The 14,180-nt window shown below is 24.7% G+C and overlaps 1 protein-coding gene across 1 annotated transcript; it reads left to right on the forward strand.

The window, feature by feature from the left end:
- Positions 1–9,035: 9,035 nt before the first annotated feature.
- On the forward strand, positions 9,036–13,842 carry LOC108454714 (agamous-like MADS-box protein MADS2). The gene is made up of 8 exons (XM_017753262.2): positions 9,036–9,451; positions 10,482–10,560; positions 10,678–10,739; positions 11,231–11,330; positions 12,129–12,170; positions 12,584–12,625; positions 13,088–13,233; positions 13,542–13,842. Exons 1-8 carry the CDS (start codon positions 9,267–9,269, stop codon positions 13,627–13,629), a joined length of 744 nt encoding a protein of 247 aa, XP_017608751.1. The 5' UTR covers positions 9,036–9,266; the 3' UTR covers positions 13,630–13,842.
- Positions 13,843–14,180: the final 338 nt, after the last annotated feature.

The following is a 14,180-nucleotide window of genomic DNA, read 5'->3' on the forward strand; positions in this document are numbered from 1 at the left end:
TTTATAATTTAAAAAGTTAAGTTAATTTTTTATTTTTAAAAAGGCTAAAATATAATTCTACTATTATTATAAATGACTTATATTAAAATTTATATTTTAGAGAATCATAGCCCTGATGTCCGCTAAGTTCCACCACTGCATACATACATACGCAAAAAGTCTTTAAGTATTGGGAAATTTCATGAGGGAAATGTATTATTTACTAATTATCTTATAAACTTTTAGCTATTTAATTTGTTCATATTAAAGACGATTTAAATAATTTTTACTTAATTTAAATTCATTATATATTTAAAATATTTTATTTAAATAATTACAAAACAATAATATCAATAATTATATAAATTTCAAATCAATTTAAATTAAAATTTATAAAATAAATAAATTTGAATCACGATCTAACTCGGTTCGTAAAATGTTCTATTAATTGCCGAAATCTCATAATGACAAATTTCGAGTAAAAGCTAAAAATGAAAATAGTAAACTCCTTAGGCACATGGCTGCTGTGCCCAAAATGTTACTATTTTACTCTTTTTTTTCTTGCCTTTTAATTTTTTGAAAAAATATTGTTAGAATTTTGCGACCGAAATCTCGTTTGATTCAGTCTAAAAAGTTTAAGGTAGAACTCACTTGTTAAAGAAATAAAATAGAGAGGTAAATTTGATGATTTGTGGGGGCGAAGGTCCGAGGCCGTAACCCACCACAGATCCTCATCCACCACTAATCTCGACCTGCTCCATGGTACGGACCTTGCCGCACAAGTTGAATCCATATATAACTATATTTCTTTTATTATTATTAGACATTGATTAAAAAAAGAGGGGGCCGTTTAACCCTTAAAAACTATGCATAGCCAAAAATCTTTTATATTCTTGTTTTTCAACATTAATGAATTTATTTTCCTCTACTTGTGGTTTTTCTCGATAAGAGCTTTTCATGTGAAATCTTCGTGTTCTTATTTTTCTTTTTCTTTTTATTTGCAATCATTACTACTGCCACTATTGACGATAGTATAACAAACATTTTTTTCAAAAAAATAAAAGATGAAAAAATAAGTCAACATTTTTGTTTTAATATTTTCTCTTTTAATTTAAAAAATCATTAAATTAATTGCAAATTTTCAATAACCAAAAATCATCATAACATCAATATTAATAATGAAAATATTTTATATTTTTATATTTATTTAAATAAAAATATTTCTTATTATTTACTTAATCCACCCTATTTATTTCCTGGATTATCACAAATTTATCCATCTTATCTCAACCAAAATCATCATTTCTACAAATAACCAAACAAATTTGGAATCAAAACCTTCAAATTTATCAATCAATAATAATTTGATAAGGTTTTTTTAATTGGTGCTTATAGCCCTAATTAAGGATGATAATATATAATTAGTATTTTTTTACATTTAATGAATTAAAACAAAAGTGTAATTATATAATTTTTTTTCTTTGACATCATCTTAATCAATGTCATTAACATTCTCTTTGTATAAATGTCATTCATACAATATATATATATATATATATAAGAATAATGAGTTTATAGTACAATAATTGAGTGGACTAAAAATAAAGATCTCTCATGTTATAGGCCAAAAAATTAAAGGATACATATATATATATATTTGTTAAGGTCCATTGTTACTTTTAATCCTTGATAAAGTTTTGAAAATGACATGAGGTTGTGGATTTTATCTTAGGTTTGCAACTAAAGTGACTTTTTATTGGAAAAATTATATTACTACTTTTATTAATAATAAAACATGAAAAATATATTTATTTTAAATTTTTATTATTAAATAGTAATTTAGCTCAAAAATATTTAAATTACAAATCATTTTATTAAAAAAAATCATCTAGATAAATATATTTTATTAAATGTATAATGATGAATTTAGTCCTCGACGTTTATATCTTTTTTTTATTAAATTGACCAATTTTTTAGATAAATATAACCTTTATTATTTCAAAAAGAGTAAAATCGTTTTTTTAATGAAAATGTAGACTAAAACATTGTTTTATTAACCATGTTGGTGTAGCAATTAGTCCACATATACTTCATCCTAATATGACACTATTTATATTATATGCCACAACAATAAACAATTTTAAATTATAAAAATATTTTTAAAATTAAAAATAAAAAAGTTCATAAAAAATAAAATAAAAAATAAAGTATATGTGGACTACCATATTTAAAAATTTAACGTTTTAATTAGTTTTTCGTTAAAAATACAATAATTTGACACTTTTGATAAGTTAATGATCAATTACAATTATTTTAAAATGTTGAAGGTCAAATTTAACTTAAAAATAAAGAAAAATTAAAATAAATATAAATATTAAAAGTTAAATTGATCAGATTCTTAGATTAATATAGTAAATACCATAATTTCATCCTAATGAATTACTTAAAAAGGTATGAAATTTACACCAAAAAAAAGTATGAAATAATTACTTAAAAATACAGCTTCTTCTTCTTCTTTTTTATCCATCTTTTCAACCATTCAACATTTTGTTGTTTTACATGTCATCAAGATTCTATAATCACACGATGTGTGAGGGTTAATTTTATTATTTTATTCTTTCCCTTTTCAATTATAAGTATAGTAGAAGTCTTTGTATTATGATGGTTAATTGTACTTTGTCCTTTTAATAAAAATAATAAATTAATTATTATATGTTAGATTAAAAAGTAAATTGGTCACTTTTACTATCAAATGCTAAAGTAATTAATGGAGTAACCAAATAGAGACACTTGACATGTCACATGTAACTCATGTTAATATATAGAGACCAATTCAAGCAAAATAGATAAAATTTTTAGTAGACAATGAAATGAATGGAATTTTTGACGTAAATAGAATAATTCAAGCAATCAAATAATAGATATGTCATCATTTAACAATAGAAATTAATGGAATTTTTAATAAAAAGACCATTTTAGTCTTTGATCTAATGTGCAAGACTAATTTATCCACTTTTTGAGTAAATAGAATAAAATATAATTTAATATCTTAATATAAAGATATCGATAATACTTTTTCCAAAGGTTAAACACAAAACAATGCCTATGTCAACTAATTATCAAATTACCATCAATAATCGATAAGATTTAATGGGCTTTTTAATAACTGTATGAAAGGCCCAATTTATGAGTTATTAATGTGGGGCCCAAATTAGAGGGTTGGTGTGGGATAATGAGATTTGTGATTATTTTAAGCAAAGATAGTTTAGTTAACTACTCACTTTAAAACAGGTTACAAGGCACATGGAAGATGGAACCTACTCTTTTGCTAAATGTAGCAAATATCTCTCCCTATATATTATTTTTTAGGTTAATTAAATAATTTATTATTATCAGGGGTTAAGATAATGGGGCCAAAATCTCTTCGTGCCTCTAACTTTTTCCCTATTTATAAAGTAAAGGATGATGGTGATTGCATAAACAAATCTAGGATAAGTAAGGGTAGGAGGGAATTGAGAAATCTTCGAGGGAATGAAAATTTTTTGAGATATTAAAATATAAATTTATAATATATTATTTTTTTATTTGATTGTTTTTAAAATTTATTTTTAGGGTTAAAAGTGTAATTTTATTATAAATTAATTTTTAATTTAATTATTTAGTAGTGATTTATATGACAATTTTTTCATTCGAGGGGAAGTCAAACCTCTACTTGCCCTCTCAAATTCGTCTTTGAGTGTCAAACTTAGCTTATAAAAATTAATCGAGTTTTAAGAAAAAGAACATTTAAAATCAGTGGTGGAGCCAGGGGAGCGGGCAACAGTCTCGGTCCCCTAAAATGGAAAAATTTTCATTTATTTTTTTATAATTTACAAAATTTTAAATTAGTAATAGTAAAATTATCCTTTGGCCCTCAAAAAATAATAATAATTTTATTTAATCATTTAAAAATTATAAAGACATAGACTATTAAAATGATAAAATTTCTCTAGCTCTGCTGCTGTTTCAAATATTACCACTTATTTCATTTTTTACTATATCCTTAAATACATTTTCATGTAAATTTAGTTATAAAATAAACAAATATTAATAGAATAAATTAAAAAAATTATTTTGTCAAGAAACATTTGACCCAATGACAACAGCAAGATGTTGCAGACATGAGAAGTTAACTTCAATCCCAAACAATAAGACAAGAAAAGGAAATCTCTTAAAAAACACAATAAGATGAGTTGTGGTGGACTGCGGCCCAATCTTTTTTTAACCCAAAAACAAATTATTATTTATAAATTATTTAAATATCAAATGAATTGTTTTTATGGTAACATATTTTCATAATTAAATTAAATAGAATTTTACCATAATAATTTTAAACTTTATTTCGATTACCGAAAGAAAAAAAAAATCCTACTTGCTGCCCGGGCCTTTTTTGAAGCAATTTACAATTCAGGCTAGTTTGACAATCTGAATTATTTTTTAATTTTAATTTTAAAATAATTAAATATAAAAATTTTAATATTATATTATTTTCCACAATAAAAATGAAGTTTCACGTTTTTCTCCAATGAAATTAGACTATATCCATCTAAATAGTTTTGGAGAATAGATTTTCAATAATTTTCGATGGCGACCTTTAAGACACCTTTTTGCCTAACTTTTACAATTTTCACGACAAATAAGTCGGTTGAATAAAAAAGGGTGGTTAAGAACATGGGTTAATTTACGATTTGATTTATTAAGTATACTCATTTTTTATTTTTGTATTTTTTTAAATATAAAAAGACATTATGAAACCACGTTTCATGAAATAAATGAGGGATACAAGATTTTTTCTCTTTATCTGGTTTAAGAAATTCTAATGTGTCGATTGGAAGGGTCTCAACTATCTGTAAATTCTGCCTATGAATGTATCTTAAAATCTATTAACTTTCTTGGGACAAAATACGGTGTATCCTTCCAATTAGAGCGGAGTTTGAAATCTTCGAAACACTTCTATGTATAACTTTAACTATCTCAAAGTTGTCCGATTGAATAACCACATTGTTGTAACCTCTTCGTTGGATGAGTTTTAGGCCATCCAGAATGTCCCAAAGTTTTGCATAAAAAATCAAGCAATTCCCTAAGAATTTGTTATATCCAAGAATCCAACCTCCATTCTCATCGTACATCACTCCCCCAACGGCTACACTCCTTGATCTCACTTGAATAGCACCATCAGTGTTAAGAAAGGTTCAACCCCCTGTTACTTGAGCATCACTTTCCAATTTGATACTTTAAGTATGCTTTCGTTATGATAGCTAATTACAAAATGTCACATGACGGGTTTTATGTAAAAACAAATATATATTTTATGAAATGTATATACACATTAAAAATATGAAAAATATAAATAAATATATAAAGCATTCATAAAAATATATAATCTGGAAAATATAAATTATAAAAATAAAATTTAAAAAATAAGATAATTGAAAAGAAATTATTTGAAATTAATAATATTATTACAAAATGTAAAAAATGTAAAAATATTTTAAGAAAATTTTAAAATTTATTTTTTATAAAATTATAAAAGATATTTAAATTTCAAGTTAATTGAAATAATAACAATTTTATGTTATTTTGACTTTTTAAAATTGATAATTATATATATTTTAGAATTTTATAAAAGTTAATTTTTTAAAATTTTATATAATATATATAATTTTTACATTTTAATCAATATAATATATAATATTAAAAAATAAAAAGGATATGTGGCATATTCTAATAGCACCAATTGGATAGGTCAACGCCAGTCAATACTTGTCAACATTTGGTTAATGCCGATCTGTGGTTGTTCATCGGCTTGTCTAAGTTAATAATGTTTTATAATATTTAAATATTTAATATTATAATTTTTATTTGTTTATTTTAATTTAAATTTAATATTTTAATTTAAAAAATCTAATTGTCACATGACATTTTTTTTATTGGCAAAAAATAAGCCACATGGTACTTTGCCATTGGCCAAAGTGGCCTGGTTGTTACAAAATGAATCAAAAATAGAAGAAATTAATACTTTAAGTATCAAATTGAGACAAATAAAAGTTTAAATACTAAAATGAGAAAATGAATATATTTCAAGAACTAAATCATGAAAGAAACCTAAAATAAGATAATAATAAAAAGCTTATAAAACTGATTTCCTATGCATTTTATTTTTAGAAAACTACTTGTAATCCATAATTCATTTATATTAAGTAAGCATAAAATATCTAAATAATAAAAATATTTTTTTCTTTTGAACAATTAAATTAATTAAAATGAAAATAAAAATTCAATATCAATTTATTACTATCGAGGCTTATCATTTTCTATGTCAACCGGCAATATTGTGACCCTGACTTTTTTTTATTACTTGCCTTTAATATTTAATATTTAAATAAAATATTTTTATTGGATCATTAAAATTTTAATGACTTTGACACATCAACTCGTGTAGTAATCCACGTGCATCTTATAAAAATTGTTTAAATATTCAAACAATTAAAAAACGTAAAAATAATTTAAAATTTATCCATATTCATAATGAAGTAAACATATACTCATATTAATGTCATTAAAATTTTAATAGTTCTCTCAAATAAAAATAATTTGACAAAAGTTTAAAGTTTTAGGGTATATATGATAAAAAACTATATTACAATATATTACAATTTAACATTAAGGATTAAATTTAAGGATTAGGAATTTAACATGATAAAATAGATGAATATTAAGGATTAAATTTAACATTATACATATTTTAAATATATTACAATAAAATAATAGGCTTTCATCCGTAATGACACATGTCCTCTTCATAAAAGATGGTTGGGATTAGGAATTTAGTGTACAGTTGTTAGATAGTACGGACTCTGTTGAAAAGGTTTTCCACTGTTACTTTTATCACGCAGGGAAACACATCTGTTCAATCATAGGTTGATACATCATTATTTATTTCTGACGCATATCTTGTATACTGAACTGGCTCACCTTCTTATTCGTTAGGGTTTTAGCAACTTTAGTAATTTTCACAAAAATTAATTAATTTGAATTAGTATTAATTTTAAATATGCCATAGAATCGACTCAAATCATACCTAAACTCTTAGGTTTACGATTATTTCAACTTCTTAAAGCATTTAGAATCGTCCCCCAAGCAGTGGCGGAGCCAGGGGGCTGACAGGGGCTCTAATTCCCCTTAAAATGAAAAATTTTCCATTTAGACTATTTATAATTTATAAAATTTTAAATTAGTACTGATAAAATTATATTTTGGGCCCCAAAATAATAAAAATTAATTTAATCCTTTAAAAATGATAAAGATATAGACTATTAAAATGATAAAATTATTTTTTACTATCGTAAAATATACAATTTAATCTGGCGGTTGTGTAAAGGAATAATGATGATTTTATTCTATATTATTTATATGTTTTACCAATTTAAGTATTTATTGTTTATAACTAAATTTAATTTATTTTTTTAAAATTTAATTTTATTAATTTCTAACAATTCATTTAGAAATCAGTTCAATTCTTTTATTTGAATTAATATATTAATTAATCTTTAATTCAATATGATTCTAATAACACTACTTACAATATATATTCCATTTTAATATATATATGGACAATGTTTAAATGGAATGTAATTCTAAGTTTGATGGTTGTATCAATAGATTGTACGGACTACTTGAAACCCAACGAACAGGTTTTATTATTACATAATTACTAGAAATGCAAAACCAATATTTGCAAAAAAGATCTTCTACTAAGAACTTGACACGTGTTTAATACTTTTCATTGATATTATTACGTTTACAAGAAAAAAACGATATAACAATTTAAATATATTTACAAGAAAAATTTATAAAATTATGAATATATATATTAAAATTTATACAATTTTCACATAATAATTTACATATCAATTCATCTACTGGCTTAATGATAATTAAATAAATAACCAATAATAAAATAATAATAAATTAAATAACTATTTTAAAAACTTATAAATAGATTCAAGTTAATATTTTGATCAATTTTTGTTTAATTAATCTAATCGACCAGTCTAACTAAATTCTAACAACATTATAAAATAATCATTTAACTATCATGTTTTAACAAATATCTTACATTATTTATATCCTTATTTACATTAAGTCTCGGGTTCAAATCTAAGTAACCTTACCCTATCCGAAATAACAATATACGTGTGTGTATATATATATTGAGAGAGCGAGAGGAGGTGGAGGGCTAGGTTATGTTAAACTAAATGGGTACGTTCCAAACATCAGCAGAGTAGGGGGACTAAAATCAAACTGGACCTTAGTAAAAGAAAAATGAGTATGAAAAAACATAAAAGGCCAAAGTATGTTAAATTAAAGGATTAAATCCCAAACATCAGCACAGTAGGTGGGGCTAAAAAAAGTTAGATCTCAGTAACAAATGTCTTATGTTGTTCAAATCCTTGTGGACATTATGTCCCGAGTTAAAGTACGGGCAATCCTTTCTCCTATCTCTAATAAATATATATGTATGTATATATAAAATGAAGGGATGAAATTATATAAAAATAAAAGCTTATATAAAAAAAGGTATCCAAACAATGTAAATTTTTATTTAGGTATTTAAAGTTTTTTTTCATTACTATTTTAGGTGTCAACTATTAATTCTGATTAAAAACTCTCTAAATCAATCAAATTATGCTACATAATATTTTTAATTAAATAAAATATTGTAAATGTTAACTCCGATTAAAACAATCAAATTATGCATCTTTTTAATTGAGTTAACAGCTGATACCTAAAGTGGTATCGAAATAAAACTTTATGTACCTACTTTGACAAAAAAAAAATTAGGTATCTAAATGATAAAAGTTGCATAGTTTGGGAGCCTATCTTTCATATAAGCCGAAATCCCAAACATCAGAAAAATAGGGGTACACAAATAAAAATTAGACCTTTTTCTTATGGGAAGTAGAAAGTGAAAGAAAAAAAAAACACAAAAAAGCTAAGCATAACATAATTCGTATAGAGTACATGACATAACAATTCACTGAGAACCTCAGGTTTATTTTCCACAAACCCTTTTTTTTTTTTTCCTCTTTCTCTCTTTATCATTAATTCTCACTTGTTATCCGTTTTAGTACCCCCCCCTAAACAAGCTCAATTCTCTCACACTTTCTTAGCTAAGACCGGAAAAGAAAATAAAGAGTGGTAAAAGAAGTGCGAGAAATTTAGGTAAAAAAAGAAAAGAGAAAAAAATGGGGAGAGGGAGAGTTGAGTTGAAGAGAATTGAAAACAAAATCAACAGGCAAGTCACTTTTGCAAAGAGAAGAAATGGGTTACTTAAAAAAGCTTATGAGCTCTCAGTTCTTTGTGATGCTGAGGTTGCCCTTATCGTCTTCTCTAATCGTGGCAAGCTCTATGAGTTTTGTAGCAGCCCTAGGTATATTGTTTTTTCCCCTTCATGTATGTATGTATGTGAAATGTTATTATACTATGTTTATGTAGTTGGGGTTTTGTTTTTTGTTTGTAGTGCAAAGATCTGTATTTTTTTGATGAACAAAGACATGGTTTTTTGGGGGGTTTGTTTTTCATTTTTTCTTCCCATATATTGATGAATGGTTTTTGGGTTATTTTGATCTTTATTTGTTTGAAGTACAGTTTCTTAAAGCTGTTCTTGAGAGGATCTGATGTTGTTTTCTTTAATATATATATATATAAATTTTTGTCTTTAAAAAAGGAAAGAAAAAAAACAGTTTTCATAAGTGAAGTTGGTGTTTATTGAAGGGAAAAAAAATTAGGGTTTTGGCCTTTGAGAAAGAAGATTCAAAGCAAGTTCTGGTTATGTTGGTGCATGATCTAAGTAATTTCTTTTACTCAAAAGGCAAAAATAAATAAAAAGTTTTTGGGGGCTTAAAATTAAACAGGGTTTTATTACTGTTATGATTTGGTCCGTATGAGAGATTTGATGTTTCTGCAGTGCAAAGACTTTTGTTTTCCAAAAGCTGCAAAAACAACTTAGCAAATAAGACAATTTGGCTGAGTATGCTTCAATTTTCATCCTAGTTCTTTTCTTTAGTAAATATATTTAATTAAATTATAATTACCATTTCTAAAGCACTGCTTCAGGGTAAAAAACTCCATATATATATATATATATATAAACTGTTTTAATATGCATAGACACCAGCTTCTTTAATAGTTTCAAGATGATCATATATGTATAGACGCAATTTTTAAAGAAAAAACTAATTGCACTACTTCCGAAACTTAAATTTTGATTAATAAAAACATTTTAATTACTTATTTATTATAACAAATTTGATGTTATTCGGACTCCTCCGATTATAGTTTCATAATAAAATTTAAAAAGAATATATGTTTTATGAAAATAAATAAGCTTGTTTGATTATTTCATATAATTTCATGTTGAAGATTTATATTTATATTTATTTTTTATCTTTTTTTCTTAGCATGACGAAAACACTAGAAAAATATCAGAAGTGCAGTTACAGTACACTTGACAACAGCCGATCAATCAGTGAAACTCAGGTACAGTTAAATTCTATTTCCATGTTGAAATCGGACCGAACCAAATTGAATTTTAAATCAAGTCACACTCCCAACTTTAAATTTGATTTTATATTATATATTTTGTGTGACAAGCAGAACAGTTATCAAGAATATTTGAAGCTGAAAGCAAGAGTTGAGGTGCTACAAACATCTCAAAGGTTATGTTGATAAATGTTTAATTTTATATTACATTTTTTTCTTAAATTTTTATCATATCTACTATATATTTTTAATACAATGCCTATAACTACTCATAATCCCTCCTTAATTTTAAGGAGAATGTTGAGTTTCAGCGCAATTAAACTCATATCTCCCTACACTGATAACAATATCAATACCAATCGAGTTAAGACTCAATCGGCTCAAAATTATTATTTTATTAAATATATTATAGATTATGATACGATCATGATTCAATATATTAAGTTTCAGCTCAATTGGCATAGACATTATTGCTAATGCAGGAGGATGTAGTTTCGAGTGCATTGAAACGCATTATTCTCTTATGGGTAGTTCTAGATATTTTATCAAAAAAAATATGATCAGAATCTATGATGAGATTATTTAAAAAATTATAAATAATATTCGCATAAATTATTATAATTGAATTCTATACTTAATTTTTTTTTTGTTTGAAATGATGTTGTAGAAACCTACTTGGTGAAGATTTAGGGCCATTGGACTCAAAGGAACTTGATCAACTTGAACATCAATTGGAGGCATCTTTGAAGCAAATAAGATCAACCAAGGTAAAAAAAAAGAAAAAAAAAACCCAAATTATTAAGCATCTTATAAGACCAAAAAAATATGGTAAAGTTATAAAATCAAAATATAAAAAACGTGGTTTTAGGATAATTCTAAAGCATTTAACAAATAAGAAAGATGAAGCAGGCTTTAATTTAGAGTTAATTAATTTATTAGATGCACCTCAGTTTTTAATGTTGATTTATTATCAAACGTGTTATTATTAGGAAAAAATAGTCGTTGTAAGATTAGAATTTAAGATTTATATCGAATCTCAAATTTTTATTTCGAGTTATGTTTAAATAAAATTATTATTGATATTAAGTTATTTATAAGTCTTCAACTATTTTTTACTAATAATGAGTTGTCGTATTTTTGTTTGTTATCGGTGCATCAAATATTCACTTGAAATTTATATCGAGATTCAATAAATTTAAGTTAGATGTTTACAATATATTATTAACCTTAAATTAATACTTGTAATTAAAATTAATCATTAAAAATATTATTTTAAATAATTAATTTAACAAATTAAATCAACTCAAACTCAACTGTAAATGATTTATATAAATAGATGTCTATAAAACAATAAAGGAACTAAACCTGCTCCATCAAGTAGTTCATTAATTATATTTTCTTAAAATCCAATTTTTTTAATAATTGTTTTAATTATCCGATTCAAAATAATTAAAAGGATTAAAAGAAAATTAGGCAACAATAAATCTAAAATATGCATGCCATGATTATGCTTTAAATTTGTTGCATTGTCATAATCTTATTGTTCTCTTTTATCTACTTTGTAGGTTCAAGCCATGCTTGATCAGCTCAATGACCTTCATAACAGGGTATTCATTTATTTATGAAAATAATTATTTTTTGGATTAATGTGATTTTGGTCCTTCAACTTGGTATCTATATATTTTTAGTACACATTGCTATTTGAGCTTATGAATTAAATCTATTTTAGTCGTTAAACTTGAATTCCATCAAAGTATGATAATGTACATTATGAGATTGAGTTAAGTCATCACCTGAAAATTAAAATTAAAATATTATAAAAATAATTATAAAGTATGAATTAAAATGAAACAAACATATATCTAATTATTATACAAATCAATAAAAACTAAACCCAACATTATAATTTGGATTGTTTTCCATTTTTCGATATTTTTGAAAGATTTTATTGTAATATTATTTATATTTCTCAATTACATGCATTTTTAAAAATCAGTTTTGCCCTTATTTTTTGGTACAGGAGAAATTGCTAATGGATGCCAACAAATCCTTGAGAAGGAAGGTATTAAAGATGTTTCAATTTTTGGTTTTAGCTGGTCAGGTTTTGGTCCCTATATTATGATAATTTAATCTTTATATTATTTGATATCTACACTATGATTCTTTGCTTTTATAATGTGATTAGTTGGTTTAAATATGTTGACGTGGATTTCATAAAAACATCCTTTACCAACACACATAAAACATCAATATTTTAAGTTAGAAGGGATGTTTTTAAGACAAATCCACATCGACATTTTAAGACAAAAAAGTCCTTGTTAACGTCAATCTCAAGTTCAAATTAGGACAACTCCTTCTCCCTTTCCCCTTAAATATTATAGAGGGATTAAAACTAGAATTTAATCGTTTTTTAATTAAGAAACAAATATTATCACTCGAGAAAATATATGACACTAGAAAATACACAAGCACCATACTAATACAAGGATTATAACATACATATATATATATAACGTTTGATTAGTTGGAGGAGTTGAGCACACAAGTTCCTCAAGGGCCAGCATGGGACAACATTGGAGGGCCAAGCATTCCACCTTACAATCACCTCACAGAAGCTCAATCTGAGGCATTTTTTCACCCTCTTGGGGCCAATTGCTCTTCACAAATCGGGTACGTACTACGTTTTTCCTTTGGTTTTAACTCTATTTAATTTATGATTAAGGATAGAAATTGAATTATAAATTTTTTAGAGGGTTTAGCAATAAGCTGTCCCTTGGTGGAGGAGCAAGAATTTTTTTTGAGAAATCAAAATAATTTTATAATGTATTAAGTTATAATTTTTAAGGGAATTAACCACAGCGTACAAATTTTTTCATTGAAAGGAGATTCCCCCTGCCTTTGTGCCACTCATGCTCAAATCATTTATTTATTTAATGATTTGAATTATATAATTGCAATTTTTATTTTTAATTTTTCAGATATAGCAATGATGTGGTTTCGGATGAGATGAATGCTGCAGTGCATAGCCAAAATGTGAATGGGTATTTCCCAGGATGGATGCTTTAATTATATATATATATATATATATATAAAAGAAAAACCCTAATGGTGGAAATATCTATCTACTACTTCTTTTCATTATTTATTTAAACCAAAATTAACGCAACTTGTAATTTTATTTGTATGAATGAAAATAAACATAAACATATAATATATTGTAAGGACTTAATTTCACTTTTCCTATTTAAAATTTGGTTAAAATATGCTTGAAAACTACAAGTTGTATCTTTTGAATTTAATCTTTCTACTAATTTTAAATTTCAAAATTCAAGTCCAATTGTTAATATTTAAAATTCAAGCTAATTACATCTTGTTTTAATTACTTGACTATCAAGTAAAAATGTTTTTTTTTATTATTTCAAAATTTAACAACAAAAATTAATAGTATTTAACAGTTGAATTTGAATTTTAAAATTTTAAAAAATAAAAGAAATAAATTTTATAAATACAAATATAGAGATTAAATTACTAATTTTTGAAAAATATATAAACTTTAGACACATTTTAACCTAAAATTTCAATAATGTACTTAGCATTATTGGTAAAATGTTTCAAGT

This window comes from Gossypium arboreum, chromosome 9 (assembly GCF_025698485.1).
Source record: "Gossypium arboreum isolate Shixiya-1 chromosome 9, ASM2569848v2, whole genome shotgun sequence".
NCBI lineage: Eukaryota > Viridiplantae > Streptophyta > Magnoliopsida > Malvales > Malvaceae > Gossypium > Gossypium arboreum.

What these genes read in the sequence shown, in the direction of transcription:
- LOC108454714 (XM_017753262.2), top strand. Translation starts at nt 9,267, where the DNA reads ATGGGGAGAGGGAGAGTTGAGTTGAAGAGAATTGAAAACAAAATCAAC. An exon ending in GAGTTTTGTAGCAGCCCTAG is followed by an intron (nt 9,452 to 10,481) that starts GTATATTGTTTT and finishes TTTTTTTCTTAG; the next exon opens with CATGACGAAAACACTAGAAA. An exon ending in GATCAATCAGTGAAACTCAG is followed by an intron (nt 10,561 to 10,677) that starts GTACAGTTAAAT and finishes TGTGACAAGCAG; the next exon opens with AACAGTTATCAAGAATATTT.